This window comes from Ictalurus furcatus, chromosome 23 (assembly GCF_023375685.1).
Source record: "Ictalurus furcatus strain D&B chromosome 23, Billie_1.0, whole genome shotgun sequence".
In the NCBI taxonomy this organism is placed as follows: domain Eukaryota; kingdom Metazoa; phylum Chordata; class Actinopteri; order Siluriformes; family Ictaluridae; genus Ictalurus; species Ictalurus furcatus.
In genome coordinates, this window is record NC_071277.1 from 18462386 (window position 1) to 18485649 (window position 23264).

The 23264-nt window shown below is 43.2% G+C and overlaps 1 protein-coding gene across 2 annotated transcripts in view; it reads left to right on the forward strand.

Moving 5' to 3' along the window:
- ext1a (exostosin glycosyltransferase 1a) overlaps positions 1-22896 on the forward strand; it is a 52930-nt gene extending 30034 nt beyond the window's left edge. The window contains exons 2-11 of one of the 2 annotated variants that reach the window (XM_053611151.1): positions 8559-8652; positions 11525-11632; positions 13876-13995; positions 15697-15829; positions 17183-17301; positions 18333-18428; positions 18818-18907; positions 19030-19190; positions 19607-19778; positions 21135-22896. In XM_053611151.1, coding sequence (XP_053467126.1) covers positions 8559-8652; positions 11525-11632; positions 13876-13995; positions 15697-15829; positions 17183-17301; positions 18333-18428; positions 18818-18907; positions 19030-19190; positions 19607-19778; positions 21135-21323 — 1282 coding nt within the window. In that variant the 3' untranslated portion in view covers positions 21324-22896. The remainder of the gene's footprint in view (positions 1-8558; positions 8653-11524; positions 11633-13875; positions 13996-15696; positions 15830-17182; positions 17302-18332; positions 18429-18817; positions 18908-19029; positions 19191-19606; positions 19779-21134) is intronic. The other variant, XM_053611152.1, reaches the window with a different exon arrangement.
- Positions 22897-23264: the final 368 nt, after the last annotated feature.

Here is a 23264-nt window from a genome sequence, read left to right on the forward strand (position 1 = left end):
ACGCCGACGACGGGCCGTTTCTGGTGTCGTTCACACGCGCTGATCTGGTGAAACTTTTTTTTTTTTTGCTTCCCTCCACTTGATGGAAGCTCCTCATTTTGGGTTCATCACAAGAACTTGATGCGTCTAATATCAGGCTTTTGTTACAAGTGGTTTCTAAGTAGCAGCGAAACCGTAAGCATCAGCGTTTTGCGAAGCTCCTCGCGTGAAGTTTGTAGTCTTTTAAAGGTTGACAGTTTCAAGGCAGTTCCGAGAATTTTTTTTTCTTCTTCTTCTGTTTATCTTGCTGTAAGATCCTGACTAGCATTAGCGCGTTTCCTCTTTGTGGCACTCATTTAACACGTTTATATAAGTTTGTAATCTCTTCTTGCCACCTGTTATTTCAGAGCAAGTTTCAGTGCATCATCAAAGCAACAGGAATGGAAAGTCTTGGACCGAGGAGTGTACTCTTGGTAACGTCTCAGTATTTTGACAAGCTGCGTTTTTAATTTAGTTTGTCGTCTTTACTTGGAGAGGAAAAAAAAAAAAGAGAGGCTGGTGAGGTGCTATAAGATAAGTGAACTTGTTTTGACGGCGTTGTACATCATGAAGCGTAACTATAGACTGAAAATAAGTACGACTAATTGTCAGATTGCTTCGTACAAGAAGAATGAAACACCTCAGGATGTGCCGTTATTGGGAAAAGTAATCGACTTTGTGCAGGTGACGGTAACTTTGCGTCATCACACCACAGAGGGCGAGAGAGAGAGAGAGAGAGAGATCGGGCGAGAGACGTCGAGCGAAAGAGGGCGGGCGAGAGAGAGATCGGGCGAGAGAGATCGAGCGAAAGAGGGCGGGCGAGAGAGATCGAGCGAAAGAGGGCGGGCGAGAGAGATCGAGCGAAAGAGGGCGGGTGAGAGAGAGAGATCGAGCGAAAGAGGGCGAGAGAGATCGAGCGAAAGAGGGCAGGCGAGAGAGAGAGATCGAGCGAAAGAGGGCGAGAGAGATCGAGCGAAAGAGGGCAGGCGAGAGAGAGAGATCGAGCGAAAGAGGGCGAGAGAGATCGAGCGAAAGAGGGCGGGCGAGAGAGATCGAGCGAAAGAGCGCGGGCGAGAGAGAGAGATCGGATGAGGGCGAGAGAGATCGAGCGAAAGAGGGCGGGCGAGAGAGAGAGATCAGGCGAGAGAGAGAGCGAGATCGGGCGAGGGCGAGAGAGAGATCGGATGCGGGCGAGAGAGAGAGATCAGGCGAGAGAGAGCGAGATCGGGCGAGGGCGAGAGAGATCGAGCGAAAGAGGACGGGCGAGAGAGAGAGATCAGGCGAGAGAGAGAGAGATCGAGCGAAAGAGGGCGGGCGAGAGAGATCGAGCGAAAGAGGGTGGGTGAGAGAGAGAGATCGAGTGAAAGAGGGCGAGAGAGATCGAGCGAAAGAGGGCGGGTGAGGGCGAGAGAGATCGGACGAGGGCGAGAGAGATCGAGCGAAAGGGCGGCCGAGAGAGAGAGAGGGCGGGCGAGGGCGAGAGAGATCGAGTAAAAGAGGGTGGGTGAGAGAGAGGGCGGGCGAGGGCGAGAGAGATCGAGCAACATCTTTTTCTAAGCGTTTCTAAGGATGATGTTTTTTGTGTAGTTTTTCAATTGCATATTGTGTATCATATAAATATCTTCAAGAATCATGCGGCATTTTTATCTGTTTTCGCATATTCGTTGCATTTAGATGCGGATTTATCGGTTCAGGTGTGTCTAATGCGTCAGGTTTATATTCAGGAGTGTGTATAGTCGCAGCGTTGGGCTTGTGTAATGATAATGTATGAATGTCTCACACTCGGGTAGGGAAACGTCCTCTGACCTCCTGTATTCACTCGGCTTATTGAAAAAGCTCAGCATAATGGACGTGTGAGGGTTTGAAAAGGATTTTTCCCTCTCTCGCGCGCTCTCTCGTTCAGAAAAGAGGCATTATGGGATATGGGTGAAGTGGATTCCAGCTGAGATACTTTATATTTAGAGGGAGAGAGATGGAGAAAGAGAGACAGAACTGAAAAACCTCAGATGGAGAGACACTCTGTCTGTCTTGCTGTGTTTCTTGCTGTCTCTCTTTGTCTGTCTGACTCACTCTCTCGCTTTCTCACTCTCTCTCTCTCTCTCTTTGAGACTCTGGTTTTCTCTCTCTTTCTTTGTGTGAGACTCTTCTCTCTCTCTCTGACTCTATTCTCTCTCTCGCTCTCTCTCCAGTTCTTTCTCTCTCTCTCTCCAGTTCTTTCTCTCTCTCTCTCTCTCTCTCTCTCTCTCTCTCTCTCTCTGACTCTATTCTCTCTCTCTGTCTGCCTCTCTCTCTGACTGTCTTTCTCTCTCTCTCTCTCTCTCTCTCTCTCTCTCTCTCTCTGACTCTATTCTCTCTCTGTCTGCCTCTCTCTCTGACTGTCTTTCTCTCTCTCTCTCTCTCTCTCTCTCTCTGACTCTATTCTCTCTCTCTGTCTGCCTCTCTCTCTGACTGTCTTTCTCTCTCTCATTCTCTCTCTCTGACTCTATTCTCTCTCTCTCTATTCTGTCTGCCTCTCTTTCTGACTGTCTCACTCTCTCTGACTGTGTCTTTCTCTCTCTTTCTCTCTCATTCGCTCTCTTTCTCTCTCTCTGACGCTATTCTTTCTCTCTCTCTCTCTCACTGACTCAGTATATCTCTCTTTTTGCTCCGTCTCAGTCTCTTTTTTTTTTTCTGTCTTTCTCCCTGTCTCATTCTGTGTGTCTCACTTTGTGTGTCTCGCTCTGTTCCCCTCTCTCTCTCTCCTTATGTGTCTGTTTCTCCCTCTCAATCTCTTTACCTGTCTTTCTCTCTCCTCCGTCTTTATTTTACATGAGCCGCTTGTGTCTCAGTGCCATATCGATGTTATCTAGAGGAAGAGCGCTGCTTTTAAGGTCCTCATCTTGTTCTCATTCTCAGTCTCGGCGTCACCGATCAGTCGAGCTTCATCTATCTATCTATCTATTTATTTATTTATTTATTTATTTATTTATTTATACATTCGACCCATCAGCTCATCACTGCGCCTGCGAGGACTGCGACTGACATCATCACAGTCCTCCGCTCTGTGCTCAGCCTCGTGCCTCTCCCGCGTAAAGCGTCTGCTCCGAGAATAAATGGAAATGAAAGCGGAAAGCTTTCTGCGATCAAATTTAAAGCATCTCTGTCTTCCTAATGCCAGCGCCGAAGTGGTTCCGACGTGGTTACTGAGTGATCCGGGAGCCGTTTTCATTCCTTAAATCGGCGTCGCGCAATTTAAAACAGATTGTTTTTCCTCATTCCGGCCTAATTTTATTTCCAGCCATGCGATCTGTCGAGTTCTCCATTTAAAAATTGATGACGCGTTAAGCCAATAAAATGTGAGACGAGACACGAGACGTCTGAAACTTTAAAAGCCATAAATAAAAATGTATATATTGAGAATTTATTGTTTTTGGTGTTTCAAGTTTGCTTCTTTCGCAAGTTTCGCAATAAAGCCCCGGGATATTGGTGCGTGAACGTAATGCAAGTCTGTTTCTCCAAAAAAAAAAAAAAAAAAAAAAAAAAAAAACACTTTCTGGAAATTTCTGTCAGTGATTCCACAGACTCAGTGATGCGTGTTAATCCTTACTTAGGAAGGCAACGCTACACCGTTTTTAAACTTAACGAGACTGTTTGAAGCAAGACGAGCTAGATGTCCAATTAAAATGAAGAAGTGAGTGTCACGTGACGAACACGCCATGGCTGACGGGTTACTTTTGCTCAAAGTGGAAATGTCATTTCTCACCAGAGTATCCCTTTCTAACACATCGAATTGTCTGGGGTTTTTTTTGTTCTTTTTTTTCTTTTCCCCATGCCATTTCAAACCTCACGTCCACGGGATTGTCGGAAACGGTTCGAAGGTTGCTCACGGGGTCGTCGTTTATTGTTCTCTCGCGTCACGTGGGCTTTAGATCCGTCGTCGAACCCGCAATTATACACCGTGTAATTAGCGTATGAATGTTTCGCAGCGGCCGTGGCATGCTAATTGACATGTCATCCTTCTGGTGTGTGTTTTGTCAGGTTTATATTTGTTGACATGACGGTGGGTGGTTCTGCAGAGCGACTGTGTGTCTGTCTTTAGTGCTGGTGTAGAGTGTGTTGGGTTTTTTTTTTTCTTTCTTTCCCTCTCGTTCTAATTACACGGTCATTGCAAATAGGTTTCCCGTTGTTGTGTGAAACGGTCGTTGCCAAGCGAGCCTTCATCTCCTATAATCTGATTTACGCCAGACTGCCGGTTTCTACGGCAACGATGCCGTGGAAGTATAAACACGGCAGCCGACCGTGTGCGTTCTAATTATAAGCGAAGACGCGTTCCCATCGACATCGACGGGAAGTAGTCGGGAGGGGGGGGTTTATTCGAATTTCCATATAATCCATGTCGATAAAGCATTAGCGATCGTTTAATTGAATGTTTCCACGACGGCATTTCTTGTGGATATGGAATCGAAGCGTTCTTTCTGTACGGTCGTAGTGTAGCGATTCTGTGTGAGGTTTTTCCTCTCGGTCATGAAAGAGGGATTATGGGATACTAGTGTAAATGATATCAGATGCCGGTGTATCAGCTTGTCTGAGCGGGGCGTCCAAACTTTCCGTTACACGTGTAATAATCGTTGGCCTTAGGATATCTGTAATAAGGAGGGAGGGGGGGGGGAAATAACCCAGATGTTGGTTTCCTGAAGGAAATTCCGTGCGAGGAGCTGAAAAAGGCGAGGGAGGCATGAGGAAAAGACATCTGTACGCGACGCATATTTCAGAACGCTAATAGTCTGAAAGCGATAATGTTTATTATAACGTGAGAATGGGATAAAACGGTGAAAAGTTACAAGTGAAGGTGGAGCAGGGGGTGTTTCTGCTATTCGAGAGTCGGGTTAAGGAAAAAGATCTTTAAACGCGATTCTCTTGAATGGGTTTTTGGCAGTGCATTTGGGACACTGAGTATTTACTTTCTTTCTTTCGTACTTAAGTTACTTGCTTGTTTACCCACACGCATACTTACATAAATACATACATACAATAGTTATTTACTTAAGTTACTTGGGTTACTTGCTTATTAAGGTAGTTACTTGCTTATATATATATATATATATATATATATATATATATATATATATATATATATATATATATATATATATATATATGTAAATATGTCATTTACTCAACTTAGTTACTTTATTTACTTAATTACGTACTTGCATATATCCCTAGCTTCTTACTTACCTGCTTATTTGCATACAGACATAGTTATTTACTTATTAAGTAACTGAAGTTACTTCCTTATTAACATAGTTACATACATACTTAGTTACCTATTTATTTACTTATTAATGTAGTCACTTTATTTGCTTATTTACTTAATTACTTGTTTACATACCTAGCTTCTTACTTATTTACCTGCTTACTTACATACATACCTAAATACATAGTTATTTACTTATTAGTTAAGTTGCTTCCTTATTAACATAGTTACTTTACTCATTTACTTAATTACTCAGTTGCATGTATACTTAGCTACTTACTTATTTACCCGCTTATGGACATACTTGGTTACTCATCCATTTACCTACTTACTGACACACACGTACTTATTTACATATTAAGCTATGTTGTTTTTTTTTAAATGACTTATTTACTTATTAACCCGTTTACTTGCGTGTTAAATTACATACGTACATGTGAAGTTACTTACGCAAGTTACTTCTTTACTTAGCTATTAATTAACTTGGAGACATTTATTTATATTTACTTATTTAGTTGTTACTTATTTACATACATAATTACTTGCGTATACACTCAGTTGTTCGTTTGAATATTTAAAATCAGCTCTTTTCCTAATTCGAGCAACTATAAGGAACTTTTAGTCTTAAACATATGCGCGTGCATTTGTTTTGCCTTTGAATCCATGGAGAAAAAAAAAAATCCTGAAACTTTGACAGCTTTTTTTTAATTTTTATTTTGGTAATACGTTATTTTATGTAAATAATTAAAAGTATTAATATGCTATCTTAAACGCAGCAAGTTGTGTTGCTATAAAATTCTTAATGTAGACTGGAAATCGTTTTTTAAAAACCCACACGCACAAAAAAAAAAAAAAAGAATTGATTCATAATCGTATCACATCTAGACGAGGAATCGAATCCATCTACGAGATCTCGAATTACTTCGAGTAAGTGATCTTCTCACTAGCTGGCAAAGCAGCAAACTTTTAAAATAGTTTAAGTTTGTGAATTCGGGCGCCTTTCGAATCTGTATCGTCAGCCGTACCGTGATGTCATATGTTCTCGAAACCAGGAAGTACAGCGATCTAGAACATTCTGTAGTTTTCAGCGTTTCTTCAGTCGGCCTGTGGTGTACCATGAGGTGGAAGTGGAAGGTGTCAGCTGCACTCCATTACTTGCCGTGTGTGTGTGTGTGTGTGTGTGTGCGCGCACTCGTAGAGGCGCCGAGTTGTGATGCATTAGCTTTTCTCCGCGACTCGGTGCAACTTGACCTGCGCATCCGATGAAGGCAGCTTTCAGTGCCGCTGCATGTGAGAGAGCTCGATGTGTGCAGCGCTGCCAGCAAACTCTGCGGCTCCTTCAACACCGATCCCTGATCCTCACTGAGGAGGAGGAGGAGGAGGAAGTCGCACACACAAAAAAAAAATCCAAATGATTGCTGCTGAACAAACAAAACGCTCCAGGAGCTTGCAATTTTTTTAACTTCTTATAATAATAATAATAAACTTCTTTCACTGACATGTTCACATTGCTACGTTACCCACGATACCTTTCAACCACCCGCTTAGAGCGGTGCAGAGGGACTCGGCCCTTGTTTCATCACTACACAAAGACAGCGATGCAGCGGAACTTTAGTCTTCTAGTCTGTCCGGCTCGATCACTCCCTCGTCTGCTCGAGCTTCGCCTTCTACGTTAATACCACCGGAAAGGATTTAAACCTTCTCAGCGTTTTTATTTATTCATTTTATTTCAAAGTACGATACCCAGAGCACACGATAGATTCCTTGTGATGTGAATTCCTCATGAAATCGTGAGCCGCCCATCACTAGGAAAGATGAATGAACGTTTCCCTTCATTTCTTCTTGATTAGCGAGAGAGAGAGAGAGAGAGAGAGAGATGGGGAAGACCCAACCCCCCCCCCCCCCCCCCCCGAAAATCTGCTCAGGGAGGAGGAGCTGGAAGTGGAGGAGGTGTAGGAACCCGGGCAGACAGGCCTCAGCGTTGGAACAGTGAAGGAATGTTCAATTAGGAATTCCAAACAGCTTCTCAGGCCAAGCGCTGACAGAGACGCTCAAAATTATCATTATTTTTTTTTTCTTTCCCCCTCCTCGAAATAACGGGTCGTCGAGGTCACGTCCGCGTCTAGCGTCTCGGTTCACGTGTAGGCGTTACGCCGCTTTAAAACACTCCGAACGCTCTGTATTCGTTTTCGTACACGGATACTTTGTTTCTTACAGTAGCTCCTAATAAAACCCTGCGGCCTCACGTGACCTCGCGTCGGAGCGCCGGGTTCACACACACACACACACACACACACCGCCCCGTGGAGCTGACGGAAAGGATTTCTGAGTGTACGACAGCGGAAACACCGTTATTCTGCTGTTCCCCCGTTATCAGTTCAGATCAGTGAGCGAAGCCAGCTGCTGATTGTTTAGAGTCAATGAGGGCGACAGGGCAGTAAATGTGTGTCTGAGAGTGTCAAGGATAGTTCAGAGTGCGGGATTGTTCTAGGATTGCAGTCGCTTCTTAATAAGAGCGTAGGACACGGACAGACAGAAGACTAGACCTAGATTGTTCTGTATTACCGAGGTGGGCGGATCCTGCGTTCGTTATCGTAATCAAAACTCGGACGTACGACGGGCTTGATGATCTCCTTGGTCCTTGCAAAACACTCCAAGACCTCGACCGATGACCGTGTATTCGTTCAGTCAACAGTGTCCGTGTTCGAAAAAAAGGATAAAAGGGCATGTCTCTGAAGAAATGAACTCCAGGGTCGTCACAAGAACTCATCACCCCATCCTCTCGTTGATCGTTTTCCTCTAACTGCATGCCATCGAGTATTTTATTCCTTCCGTATCGCATGCGAAGGTTTACTCCGTGGACGCTAAAAGAAATGTGTATACGTGTATAAAACCCACCATGCTGACAGGTCTGATATATTATTAATAATACCGAATGACTTATTGATATTGAGACGAAGATTTCACTTGTTGCTGTAGCAACCGTCTAGAAATGAAAAATCAAAACGAGCTCCGTGGTGCGAATCGGCCGGTCTGGAGAGAGTTCCCGGCGTTTCAGAGCACGCCGGCGATAATCGGTACCGGTCTGCACTTGTTTTCGGATCAAACGGTGGAAACTTGCAGAGCTTGGATCTCCGCGCCGGCTTGTTTAACAGCTTGGCTTGTGTTCTGTCTCTGTTGTAATTTCCTTTGGACGAGAGCTTCCGGAGAATTAATAAATATAAACACGTCTTCTCTCTCTCTTTCTCTCTCTCTCTCTCTCTCTCTCTCTCTCTCTCTCTCTCTCTCTCTCTCTTTTTTCTAGGTACGACTACAAAGAAATGTTGCACAACTCCACTTTTTGCCTGGTGCCTAGAGGACGCCGTCTGGGCTCCTTCCGCTTCCTCGAGGCTTTACAGGTGACGTCCTTTTCGTCTCGGTGAAGTTCATGATCGTTTTCGTCCAGGTTTCACAGAACAGACGTTTACATATGAGACACAATAATAACCGAATTTACGCAAATCGACCGGTTCAAACGTTTACACACGCTCCATTCTTAATACCATTCTCAAACCGCCCACTGTTCTTCAGAAAAATCCTCCAGGTCCTGCACATTCTTTACTTTTCCAGCATCTTCGACCCCTTTCTGACAGTCGCTATATGATACCGAGATCCGTCTTTTCACCCTGAGGAGAACCGAGGGACTCGTACGCGGCTATTACAAAAGGTGCAGACGTCCACTGACGCTCTCACAAGGAGAGCCTGGGGGTGTGTAAACTTTTGAACAGGATGATCGGTGTAAATTGTTATTATTTTGTCTTCTGGGAAACGTAAATATCTCATACAGGTTCTGAAGGGCGGGGCTACATGGGGAGGGGCGGGTGTTTTTTTTTTTTAAACAAAATAATAACCTCAACTCGAGGCCACGCCTCCTTTATGTTTATTCAACTTCCTGATTGAAATTTTTTTTGAATTACCAAATGCGTGAAATAATCCGAGTTATTTCGAGCGCCAATGTTAGACACATGATTTACTTCGCTGTACGGATACAAAATCATTTTCTGGGACTCATTTGCATGTATTACGATGCAGTGCGATGCGAGCGCAAGACGTTTCGGTCATCCTCCGTGCTGATCTGATTTTATATTCCCACACACACACACACACACACACATCCATGTGTTGTGCGTAGGCTTTGTTTTTAAAAAAAAAAAAATGCTAAAGCTTTGTGTGTGTACTCCGTGATTGTAACAGTGTATATTTCAGCAGATCTGGTTAATGACGCTGAAGGGATTAAGGCGAGGGAGCACCAGCCAATCACACGCTGGCATCCTGCTTAACAGATTAGCAGCAGGACACGGACACACACGCGCACACACACAAAACCAAGGCACAAACCTTGTTAAACACTGCCTCTTGTTATTCCACGTCGAGGACGGTTTAGTAAGAGCGTACCGTATAGCGGATCGTTTCAGAGGGGCCCGTTTTCCGTTACTGCTGCCATCGTGGGACGCCGTAAATAACACCTTTACGCAACACGCCATGAAAAATGACATCGTTTTTTGTTATTGCCGATCCACAGTACTCTAAAATTCCACGCAGCTGGAACTAGGCAGTTGGTGGGAAAATATAAAAGATGCAATAAGTGAAGGCAGTCGTTTGGAAGGTAACGGGAATGATGAATTGTAGTAATTTCCCGACGTTTCATTACGGATTTTTATATCCTCAGAGTAGAGTTAATGGAATAGTCTGGAATAGTGTGAGGGGGGCCTCACGCAAATAGACATCCAATGGTTAATGCTTACAAGAAATGAAAGTCTAGCGCACCCGACGTGTCGAATCCACTCGCCTTTCTGTTTTCTTGCGTCCGATCATTAAAAATCATAATATAGAAAGGATTTACGGGGTTTTAAGGAGAACTAGCATATCATCATGATCACGTTCAGATTCGTACTACAGTTCACTTTCAAACACCGAGAGGCGGGGCCTTAAGCATGGAGCGGTGCCAGATCGTTCAGGTTATTCAAAATGGCCGCCGTCACGTTATTACAGCGTTTAGAAGTCCTTCCAGGAGCTTGCAATTTTATTTATTTTTTGCGGAATCGTGCCGAGACGCGAGACGCGTCACGTGACGACGTCACGTCACGACGCGCGTTCAGCCAAAGCCCCTCTTCGATTCACGCACGTCGAACATGAGTACAGCCTAAAGGTCTCGTTTATAGACGCACATCAATACGAAAGACCGCGCAAAACAATTTCGTGCGACCTCGATTTCGCCAGTTCAAGTGGTTTTAAGCCAAAAAAAAAAAACCTCAGCAGCAAAATCGAGCATTTTTGCCCGAAACGATCAGGAAAAGAACTCGGCGAAATCCTGCACGGACTGATTAAGCCACACGGCGAAGTTTTTTTTTACGTGAATAAAAATAAAACGCTTCAGGATGTGCTGTTAAAGGAAAATAATCAACAATGTTAAATATAACTGTATATATTTATTTATTTATTTATTAAGTGTGACGTTCTTTACTCAATAAAATCGTAGTTATTGGGAAATTGCTGTGGTATGAAAGGAATAAAACACTGTAGGACTTATTGGAAAATAAGCTCTCTTCATCAAGCCGTAATTGAACTGATGATCGTTGATTATTTTCCCGTAACGACACGCTGAACACCTCGGCTTCGGCTGCGTTTTAACCTCACAGCACTGAAGCGTTTTGTCGAACCGAAACCCCCGGCGTCTCTCGTGAGACACTGCTGGCGGACAACGCCGCGTGCCGTTCTGTTGATGTGCGATCTGCCGCTGTACAAGCGCGTTTACAGAACGGCGTCAGCTGCTGGATGGGCGATCACACCGTTATTCTCGTCATAGCCGGCAGCGAGAGCATTAACACACTGATGTCCTGCTGGTGTTTTTCTCTCTCTCTCTCTCTCTCTCTCTCTCTCTCTCTCTCTCTCTCTCTGTGTGTGTGTGCGCGCCACCTCTGATCTCGGCTCCGTTTCTCTCCACCGTGATTGAAAAGCCGCAGTTGAGAGACAGAGCAGCGCTTTCTGTCCTCATCTCAAACTGTTTCTTTTCAAACTTTCACAGTCCTCGATGCTCGCTTTCGATTCGTCCAAAATAACTCCTCCACTGTGGAGCGAATTCAGGACACGCCCCCTACCTTGATTTCGTAACAGTATTTTGCATGACGAGTATATGATACAATCAGATATTGATGTAATGTACTGATACCTGTTAGTTAGTGTGTGTGTGTGTGTGTGTGTGTGTGTGTGTGTGTGTGTGTGTGTGTGTAGGCCGCCTGTGTCCCTGTCGTGCTCAGTAACGGCTGGGAGCTCCCCTTCTCCGAGGTCATCGACTGGAACACGGCTGCCGTCATCGGCGACGAGAGGCTGCTTTTACAGGTACGTACATCTCACCAGCAGCTCCCACGGTCCCACAGACGTTTCTTTATCATCAAGCGGTGTCTACGCTTTGAAACCGTCTGAGGCGAAGTTGTGTATCTACGTGTTTTCTGACATCTTCAGGACGGAGGGGTTTTTACGCTTCACGCTTTCTTGATCACGTGACAACCCACGTTTTTAAATTTTTTTTATGGGCTTTGTTGGAAACTAATTCGTGAGAGCGACAGAAGAAAGGCTGGCAAGGGAACAACCGTTTAGAGCCGCTAGAACGTAAGAGATAACGGAAGCTAACCTTTCCCCCCCATGATATTCCAAAACACCAAACGTGGCTATAAACGGATAAGGAGGTATGATGTGTCGGACTTTAATCGATAAAAAAAATAAATAAATAAACGCTGACGGATTGTTGTGAGGAATTTACGGTGGTGGTGTTGGAGAGGAATCCATTTTTGGCGGTGGTCACAATAACTCTTGTTGTTTTTCTATAACGATCAACGCGGTCTTCGCTGCAGAACCAACAGTCCAGGGGGGTGGAGCTGGACTTGATTACAAACTCCTCCCCATCCCACACAATGCTATACAACACAGAACAGCCCACTTATCCAGCCTGAAACACACCAAGTTGTCTCCACCTCCTGGACTTTTGGCATGACTCCGCCCAGGTAGGAGGAGCTAGATCAGGTCAGACTCCACCCCGTGTTGTTGTTGTTTTTTTTTTTTCTGCAGCAAAGTGTATTTTGAACTCGAAGGTTTAAAAATCAGTGTGATTAACAGCTGCTTTGTTAAGACACGAAGCGCCATTCGGTTTTTGGAGTATCGCAGCATCCTTGAGTTTATCTAATAAATATTTTTTAAGCTTGCGGATCGCTTCTAAATAAGCGCTCACTTAAACCCCTTACTTTCCTCCTTCCTTAGCTCAAACAGTTCTCCCTGCTTCCCTTGCACTGATGTGTCTAATTGTCATGCCAGAGAATATTTTCACACACCGCTACCACTGCTACATAAACGTCCCGGAGAGGATTTTTCCGAACACGCCGCAGCGCAATTGAAATGCTGGAACCGAACCCGAGTCTCCCGTGTGCAGCTCGGGGCCAAAGGAAACAGCGGGGGTTAGACGAGTGACAGGTTCTGTCTGAGCCGAGTCGCACGTTTGCGCATTTAATACGCGTCTGACCGAGCTCGCCGTCGCAGCACCATTACAGCCGAATACATTTCTGTAATTGCCTGGTGACTGGCGTGAAATAACGCTGATCACATCTTCAAAACTGTCAGCTGAGAGTCCGTACCGAATCCATCAGCCTTACGTAACCACATATTATTTAGCCGTCAACATGAAAAAAAATTATTTATTTATTTTTGTTTAAAAAAAAAAAACAAGCTGAAGATTGGCGTAGTTTAACAGTCTAATATCGAGTAGTTTAATGAGAGCGCACTTCTTTCAGCCGTCACGCTGACGCCCGTTGAGGGAAAAAAAACAAAGCGATTTCTCAACACGTCGCTGTTTTTGCATTCAGGTTTCTTTATTTCCCTGCACTTAAAACACTTAAAAATAAATAAATAAATCATCAACCAATCAAAATGGGTTATAAGTGAATAAAAACTGTCACTGATATTTACGTGAAAATGTGGGTGTTGTGTTCAGGTCTAATTCAGGTTACATAGGACGATAGTAGTTTTGTATTATTGCCCATCGATCAATGAATAATAGTTAAATGAATCGTTGCCATATGGCGACATGATGCAGTAAAGGATTTACACGCGTGGAGGAAAGCGCCGTCCGCCCCATTCCGCATACATGAGCTGACGGACACCGGGAATCGGCTAGCGTCGCTCTGATTGACATGGAGAGAGAGTACGCCCGTCCCACCCAGAAAGCACGGCCAATCTTGCTTCCTCGGCTCATGGCGACGGATCTCTGCGGGCGGCATCGTCCGGATTCGAACTCACGATGTCCTTTTCTGTTTGTTGCGACTCTGTAGTTTTTCATTCCTGAACTTGAAACTGTTATGTTTTTCTGCCTATTGACCCAAGAGACTCCATTTTTATAACGATGTATCTTCTGTAATTATTCTATTATTCTATTATATATATATATATATATATATATATATATAAGAATTCACCCTGAGAATCAACAAGCCTAGAGGAAAATGATTTATAATAAACCACGAGACATTCTTGTTCCTCCATGTAGTATGCATCGTTTAATTTTTAAACCAACCGTGCCTTATTTTTTGCCGCAGATCCCCTCCACCATCCGCTCCATCCACCAGGACAAGATCCTTTCGCTCCGGCAGCAGACGCAGTTTCTCTGGGAGGCGTACTTTTCCTCCGTTGAGAAGATCGTGCTCACTACGCTAGAGGTACAGTACACCATCCTCCCGTCTAGAGTTAGCCCTCATGATCGATGAACATCCTTCACTACACTTAAGACATGCTCTCATTAAATTTTAACGTTCCTCGAGCAGTAATGCCTCCAAAGAGGTCTGTAGGGTTACAGACGAAAGGCTCCTCTGCTTTTTCCTCACTCGACTCAGCCTGAGACTTGGCGTCCTCGCTGTCGTGTGCTCGATTAATCACCGACTCGAGCTATTCCTGAAGGAGCTCTGGTTTCATGCACGTCTCTGGAGGAAGTGTCTAGAGGCTTGCTGGGTAAGAGACACCCAGGCCTGGCCTTTTGTAGCCGGGAAACGGAACAGGGTTCTCGCGGTCGGTTTCCTCTCATCACCCAAAGACATGTCAGGGGGTGGATTGGTTACCCTGAATTGCCCCAAGCTATGAAGTGAACGTGTGTATGTGATGATCCAGCGTCCCATCAGGGCGTATTCCAGTCTCAAGCCAAGTGATAGACCGAGATATTTCCATTATCAGAAATATTTCACAAATATTAGACGTAAACATTTCTTTTCCGAAGAAATTCCAGTCATTTGTTACAGAATCCTCCGTCCATGATGTTTTCTCCTCCGTCTAATCCACCATTTTTATCTGATGTCGTACCTGGTTATCGGATTGGTGTCATCTCTATTTGACCACCTTTTCCACACTTGACTTTAGCGGATAAAATTTCCGTGTTAAAACGCAAATTTTGGTCCTGAAATCTGATTGGCCGAGCCCCGTAGCAAAATCCTCGATGTACGCACTGCATCGCAGCCAAAGCTTTCTGTTAAAAGACTACATTGTGTTGCGGGAAAAATCGTTTATTGTGCCTATTATTAACAGTTCATGAAATTATTTATTGAACAACGGGATGTTTTAAAAAAGAAAAAAATCCTCAAGAGGGAGTACATTACAGTGATTTTATTACAGCTAATGGAGTTTCAGGCACTCAGAATAAACCCTGACTAAATGTATGAAATGAGTGAATGAACGAGGTGAGTCATGGCTGCACAGTCCGTCTTGCGTAAAACTGGTGACGCATTACACACAGAGCGAGTCTGTCGAAGTCAGTTTTCACCCACAAGCTGTTCGTCTCATTGTCTGCAGAAGAATAGAAACGATGACGTATTATTTAATCTGTGTTAATAATTTAATATCGCTGCGTTTATTTTTCATCGAAAGAGGACACACTGCAGTCTTGCACATGTGATTTAAAGTTTTAGATTAAACAGGGGTTATTTTTGCTCAGAAACGTACGTGCTGTAAATCAGTCATGCAAAATGGAGACAAGCCGTCGTTTACGAATACGGAGCTACCGTGCGAGAGAAGTGTTTTTAAAGAATTGAATAAGTATACAGAGTGGTGTTAGAAAACACCAAACCGAAAATAAATAAATGTCTGGTTTAAGTTCCAGCTCGGGTTCAGCTCAGAGTAATCTCCGTCTCTCTCTGATAAACTATAAACAGGTGTATACGATCATTCATTACCCGCTCGTTCTCCGCTTCTCTGTGACGCACAGGCTCCTAGACTTTGACCACCATCCAAACCCCCCAAATAAACACATGCTACGGTGAATATTAGTTCCTGTTAGCTTTTGTTCCAGCAGCGTTAACGCCGCTTAAAGATGTTCAGAGTGATTTGTGAGTGATTTGTGTCTTGACCAATGCTCATTGCTGTCTCTCTCGTAGATCATCCATGACCGCGTGTTGCAGCACCTGAGCCGCAGCAGCGTGATGTGGAACAACCTGCCCGGAGGTCTCTTCACCCTGCCACAGTACTCCTCCCACCTGGGACACTTCCCTTTCTACTACGCCCCGCTCGGTGAGTCACCCACACACTACACTCACACACGGGTATGTGCGTACACACACACACACGCTTACATACCAAGTGTTTTCTTTCCCAAAGTTGCTTTACAGGAGCGGTCCTCGAAAAAGTGCTAATGGTGCTAATAATGGAATGTTAGCGTGGGCCATTTATTGCCGTGTATGAATCACACACATGGTGCTTTTCTAGTTTTTTTATTTATTTATTTATTTATTTATTTATTTATTTATTTTATCCTCCATCACTGATCTAGCGATATTTTTTTTTCATTGTAATTGTTCTTGGGGGTGCCAATTATTTTGTCTTAGGTTTTCGGGGATGGGGGCGGGGACTATTCATTTATTTTTATAAGAATTGTGTGTTAGTGGAAAAAAATAGTCAGTGTAGTCATTTCAGAAATAATCGTTTGAATATAAATATAATAATTTTGACGCAGAAATGTTGTGTTAATTCAAGAAATTAATTATTGTATTTAAATGTATTGAAAAAAGTATTTATGGTCTCAGTACTCATTAAAAAATTGTAATTTTTTTTTAAATTAAAAATAATTTAAAAAATAATCATTAATAATTTGAGGCAAAATATTTTCCCACTCATTAGAAATTTTGAACAATTTTGACACAAAATTATATATAATTTAAATATTATGTCGGCTGTTTAAAAAAAAAAAAAAAAAATGGAGGGAAGTATTTTTCCAGTTTGAATGGTAAATAAAAATAGACAGAATAATTAATTATCATGTTTCTCTTATTTAACAAATGTGTTCATATAAGAATTATATGTCTTAAGGAAAATAAATCTCCCGGTTGTTAAAATAGGAAAGAAGTCATTATTATGGTGCTCCATTTTGCCTATTCTCTTAAGGGGTGCCAATATTTCTGAATCTGACAGTAGGACATCTGCTAGCAATGTTTAAGCATTTTTTTTCTTCTTCTTCATGCTCGTTGCTAAATGCTGGTGTTAAAAGTAATGATTTCTAAATTAGTTGTTGACTTCTCACAAATGACCAATTAAACTTTGCCACAAATAACGAGGTTTCGTTTAAAGGATGCTGCCTGGTACTAACCTCGTGTAATTAGCGTGTGTGTGTGTGTGTGTGTGGTGTCTAATTAACATTAGTGCACAATATTTAGATAAAATAGCTGTTAGTCTGGCAGCACCGTCATGTTTTAAATGAAAACCCTGTCATTCTGAAATTCCCGCGTCCTCCTTTCTCGCGCTGTAAACGCGTGTCATGGATGAGTGGTGTGATTGCGTTCTCGCTTAGGTGTCAAAGATATCAAAGCGAACTCTTTGTTGTGGAAGGTGATATTCCAGAGCTGATCGGATACACGCCTCTGTCTGCAGGTATCAAACCGCATCAGAGGTTCACGGCAGTGATCCACGCTGTAACACCGCTGGTCTCGCAGTCGCAGCCCATCCTGAAGCTGCTAGCATCGGTGTCCAAATCACAGTACTGTGCGCAGGTATGGAGGGATCTCCGGGAGTCCAGTGTAATAGTGTAGCTGTGTTAAAAAAAAAAAACAAAACAAAAAAACAAAATTGCAACACAATATACACTATACAGCCAAAAGTTTGTGGACACCTGATCATCACACCTACATGTACTTGTTGAATATTTCACTCCAGATTGTTCTCCATTTGCTGTTATAGTAACGTCCATGCCTCGCTCAGAAGGCTTTCCAGTAGATTTTGGAGCGTGGCTACAAGAGCATTGGCGAGATCAGGCACGCCTCACTGAGTATTGTGATGAAGCTCCAGTTCTAGTGCATCCAAAAGGTGTTCAGTTGGGTTAAGGTCAGGGCTCTGTGCAACAGACTCGAGTTCTTCCTCTCCAACCTTGGCAAACCATGTCCGGGCATGATGGCCAAGTGGGCTTGTTCGTGGTCTCGTAAACCGAAGATCACGGGTTCAATCATGCCTTGAGGAAGTTCCTTGCTGGGCTGTTCACGTTCTATCCAAGCAGACATAAATAACCTGTTTGGAGAGCAGTGGTGGCTCAGTGGTTAAGACATTGGGCTACTGATCGGAAGGTCATGAGTTCAAACCCCAGCACCGCCAAGCTGCCACTGTTGGGCTCTTGAGCAAGGCCCTTAACCCTCAACCGCTCAGATGTATCGATGAGATTAAAGTCGTCTGCCGAATGCCATGAATGTAAACGTCTTCACTCCAGTGAAGGGAAATTGTAATTCTACAGCATACAAAGAACATTTCCAACTTTGTGGGAAGAACCAAATATGGGCGTGACGCTCAGGTGTCCAAATAGTTTGGTTTTTTTTCTTTCTTCCATATAGTCTTGCTCCGTTCTAAGTCAATTGGATGCAACGTAAACAAAAGTGTGATCGCAGTTCAGTGATGATGAATCATCAAACTCTACGCCTCACACTAACGAGGACTTTCAGGCCTCGAGTTTTAAGATCCCTTAGCGTCGTAAACACCACGCTAGGGCCCTCACGTCTTCTCCGTTTGTTTTTTTTTTTTTTTTCCATTTTGTTAGATTATCGTCCTGTGGAACTGTGACAAGCCTCTTCCTGCAAAGCAGCGCTGGCCTGCGACTTCTCAGCCTGTCGTCGTGATTGAGGGGGAGAGTAAGGTACGAGGAATACTCGGCAGTACAATGTCGATTTTCAGTGCCGCTACTTCACCGGGCTTTGCTTAACACTGCTGGGTTTTCAACAACCATTTAACCTAGGCACTTGGCTGGAAATTAGTTAAATAGAGTAAGTCATGTTTGCTAGGAAACACGGGTAGTTGTATCACATCTGTTTGACATTAAGAGTCAGCGTGCCAAACACTAACCCTTATCAGATCGGCTGCATGCACTTTGGCAGATACCGGTTTGCCACAACAGTCATAGATTTACCAGAACTTTCCACTGGAATGAGCGTGATGCGGGGCAGCAGACTTTCAAGTGAGCACGTACCGTGAGAAGGTTTTGGGAAAGAGTCACTGTTTGAGATTGCGATTTGCTGATGTCTCCAGGTGATGAGCAGCCGTTTCCTGCCCTACAGCACCATCGTAACGGATGCCGTGCTGAGTCTGGACGAGGACACGGTGCTCTCCACTACCGAGGTAGGTCACGCCACATCGCAGCCCTGTTATCACATAGGCTTTATCTCGGATTCTCCAAGTGTGATAAGAATTGTACCAAAGAAAGGAGAGGTCAGATCAGAGCTGGGATTTTTATCTGCTAGGTGGATTTCGCCTTCACGGTTTGGCAAAGTTTCCCCGAGAGGATTGTGGGATATCCAGCCAGGAGCCATTTCTGGGACGTCAACAAGGAGCGCTGGGGTTATACCTCCAAGTGGACCAATGACTATTCAATGGTGCTGACTGGAGCTGCTTTCTACCACAGGTACAAAACCGAGGAATAGTATTGTTCTGGGAAGAGTATAGTTCCGACATTGCGTTCGTAGCCGTCAAAAGCCATTCTTTATGTCAAATTCGCAAGCCATGAACCTTCTGAGAGAGCAGTGTACTGTCTGAGGGGAGTAGTGGTTCAATAGTTAAGCGTCTGCGCTACTGATCAGAGGGTCGTGAGTTGAAGGACTGCCACTGTCGTAGCCCGTGAGCAAGTTCCTGCTCTAGGGACGCTGTATCATGGATGAGCCCAGCTCACTAACAAGCTAGGATATGTGAAGCAAAGAATTTCTCCGTACTCGCGTGTATAAATCCTTCTCCTTCTGATGTACGTAGCTTAATCTTTTTTTACGAAAATGACTCATTTGTCTTTTTATTTATTTATTTATTTTTTTATTCCAACCTATCTAGATATTACAATCACTTGTATACAAATTACCTGCCAGCCAGCTTGAAGAGCATGGTTGACCAGCTATCAAACTGTGAAGATATCCTCATGAACTTCCTCGTGTCTGCCGTCACCAAGATGCCCCCCATCAAGGTCACGCAGAAGAAGCAGTACAAGGAGACCATGATGGGACAGGTACCAAATTTAAGCTCCATTACCAGTTCAGGTTGATTTATTTATTTATTTTGCATCTACCCCAAGGACTATTGAATTCTCTAATTTTTCTCTGATAGTAGTGCCATATATATATATATAATTAAAAAAATAATAAATTCTGTAACGTAAATGATAACCTTTCATTCATTCATTAACACTAACATATAATAAGTGAAGAATGGCTGTGGGGTTTAAAAAAAAAAAAACACTTTAGGAGAAGAAATCAAATAAAACGCCTTGATGTCGTTGATTATTTTCCTAAAACAGGGCGACACGAAGTGTGTTCTTTCTTGCTTATCTAAAGCACTGGGTTTGCTTTTACCTCACAACTTTTTGTTCTTGGTGTGAGGCGAAAGTTTCAGGCAGTTCTGAGGTCATATAATTCTAAAAGAACCTATCACTTTTTTGCCGGAAGCGACTTTCTGAAGACCCCCAGACAAACGTCTAGGTTGACCGCTACCTAATAGTTCCCTCCTACGATCAGTTTATTTTTCCATGGATCGAAGAGGCCGTGGTCCCGCCCAGTTGTTTTGAAGTCCAACGTTTGCGAACCCCTTAGAAAGTTTACGTAGACCGGTGGAGATCTACCTTCCAGAAGACTTTAGCTCCACCCATAATCGTGCGCCCACCTGACCATCTAATCGTCGCTTTAAGAAGTTCTCGATCGACTGAAACGGGTGTGTTCCAGTCGATCGTGGTCGGAGATGAAACCTGCCGGAAGGGTAGACCTCAAGGAAGAGGTTTGGTGACCGCTGACCTAGACGATCCATCCAGGTGTGAAACTAAACGAAACCAGAAGCAAATGTCATGTAAATTGCCGTTGGTGTGTTAGGTCTGACTTTTGTTTAGATAGAAGGTTGATTCACAGTCTGCTGTCACGAAGAAAATATTTCCCAAGAAGACACTGGATCAGACTAAATTGTTCATCGATACGAGTTGCATTACCACAAGCCAACAGAAATTCTATATCTTGCCATTATTTTTTTTTGTTTTGTTTTAAAAAAAAAAAATAATAATCCAATGTGAATTTAAATTATATTTCTAGCTTCAGTGTTTAGAGAACTCTCCAAGACAACGTTCCAAGACAAACCTTGTTTTTGGTACCTTTCCAAACCTGACCTCAGTAATGACCACAGCTCATCTCGGCTTCCGCTCATCTGTTATTCATACGTGAACAAAATATTCATCCAGATACATGTCGCATGATCTCCAAATGGAATAAGAAATGCACGTATTGCATTATAAATGTCGTACTTTCACCAAGGTGACTTTTTTCTTTTTTTTTTTTCTTCTTCTTCCTTCTTCCTCCCCCCACCCCCTTCACCCCCACCCCAGCAGACATCGCGAGCCTCTCGTTGGGCAGACCCGGACCACTTCGCCCAGCGGCAGACTTGCATGAACAAATTTGCCAGCTGGTTTGGCAGCATGCCCCTCGTCCACTCCCAGATGAGACTGGACCCCATTTTGTTTAAGGACCAGGTGTCTATACTGCGCAAAAAATACAGAGACATCGAGAGACTCTAACCGAAATCCCCGAGAGCCCTTTCTAAAGGGAACAACGGAGCCTCGTGTCACCCCATGTAGGGCGAGAACAAGGAGGAGGGGGTGGAACCCTCAGCAAGTGAGCGAGCTGGCCAGGAAGAGGTAGATGGTTGAGGAGGGGGTTGTGCTTAATGAGGTCCTGCTGTCAAAAAATGTTCGACATATCATTGTGCTTGTCTGATCCACATCACTTGTTTTACACTACAGCAGGGGTTATTTTTTTTTTTTTTGGCAGTTGGACTAGCTTGGCACAACATACACATACAAACGCACACACGGTCATATCAGTGTGTCAGACGTCCATCCCCCGTGCTCATGTTTTAATGCTTTGCCAAGGTTAACCGTGACCATGGCGACCTTGGATGTGACTGGGAACCATACACACACGCACACACTTACACACTTACACACTTAACCACGCACAGTCCTGGACTTGAACAGAAAACGGTTAACAGGACCCCCGAAGGCTTTTGCCACCAGAATTCGGTCCGTCTCATCAAAACGCATGATGGGACGCACCCTATAGCTCTTACCTGCATGTTTGTTTCATCAGCCTTCGGTCGGGTTCCTCAGAATCGGCGGGATCTCTACGTCCTGCCAAGGGGCTGAAAAACGAGACAGTGTCACAGTGCCTGACCTTTCGGGTTGCGCCTGGGAGTCCAAATAGGATTCAACTGAATGCAAAAAATTTTAAAAAAAGCACCCGTGTCATGCTGCTTGTGTATCTACCCAAAGTTCTCTCTCTCTCTTTTTTTTTTTTCTTTTCTGTTTGTTTTGTTTTTCATCTGTGATCATAAGCGTTTCTCTCACTAAGAGATCATGACCCTGGCTCTTTAAATTTTAAGCTCAAACAAGCCACTTGAAGCTAAACTTGTTGCACACTATTTTCTGAGCCTGTGTGATATGATTCGCAGCCTTTGGAACTAAAACACTGACATTCATTTGATATTTAAGTTTAAATACGTTAATAATCATGTTCTTTTATTTGGAGAGGGTTAATAACGCCAGTACTTTTTGTTTTCCCGCATATCAGAATATTAATTTGCACATTTTAACATGAAGAAATATGGTGCAGTCCAATATGTACTGTGGTAATAGTTAATGGTTAAAGGTAAGGGATTTTCTTTTGTTCGTTTATTATTATTATTATTTTTTTTCAGATTATAAGGCAAGTTTAGGAAGTCTAATAGAAAGAGGAAACGTATATCTGTGGTAGGTCGTTGAATTGTTTTATTGGGAGTGAGAAATCCAAGAAAGCTGTGTGTAAAGTTATTTATCTTTGCCTCATTATTTCACATGGATCAGATGGTCTGAGCTGAGTGAATGTTATTGTTAAGAGGTAAAAATCTATATATGTTTGTAATACCAAATCATCTCCATAATTGCTTCGATTGAAGCACCGAAAAATCAGTATAGAAACCGATTCCCCCAGTGAAGATTGTATGATTGTACCCTAAAGTATTATAACTTAAATAAGTCTTTAACATTCATATCATTGCTCGTTCTTCACTTCATTTTTTTTTTATTTTTTTTTTTATATTATTAATTTTTTTTTCTTCAAACAGAAAATCATCCAAACGATTTTCTATCCATGCAAGGACAGTCCAAGTTGAGGCAGATGTTTTTAAAAATTTTTTTTTTTTTTATATATATATATATATAAATAAAAATGTCATTACCAACACTAGTTGTTCTTCCCAAGTCAATACAGTGCCATTCCTTTTTCCGTACAGGATTTGCCAGAAATGGTTAACTGCCAGAAATCCTTGTTTCTGTCAATGTAGTCAAAGGAAATTAATCACAAATCTCTGGGCAAGGACGATAATCCATTGTTCAAAGCACAGAGTACGACTGAAAGAGCTTTTAAACGTATGAAAGTAATTAAAAGTGTCCTGCTGTGGGTTTCTCCGCAAAATTGTCGCT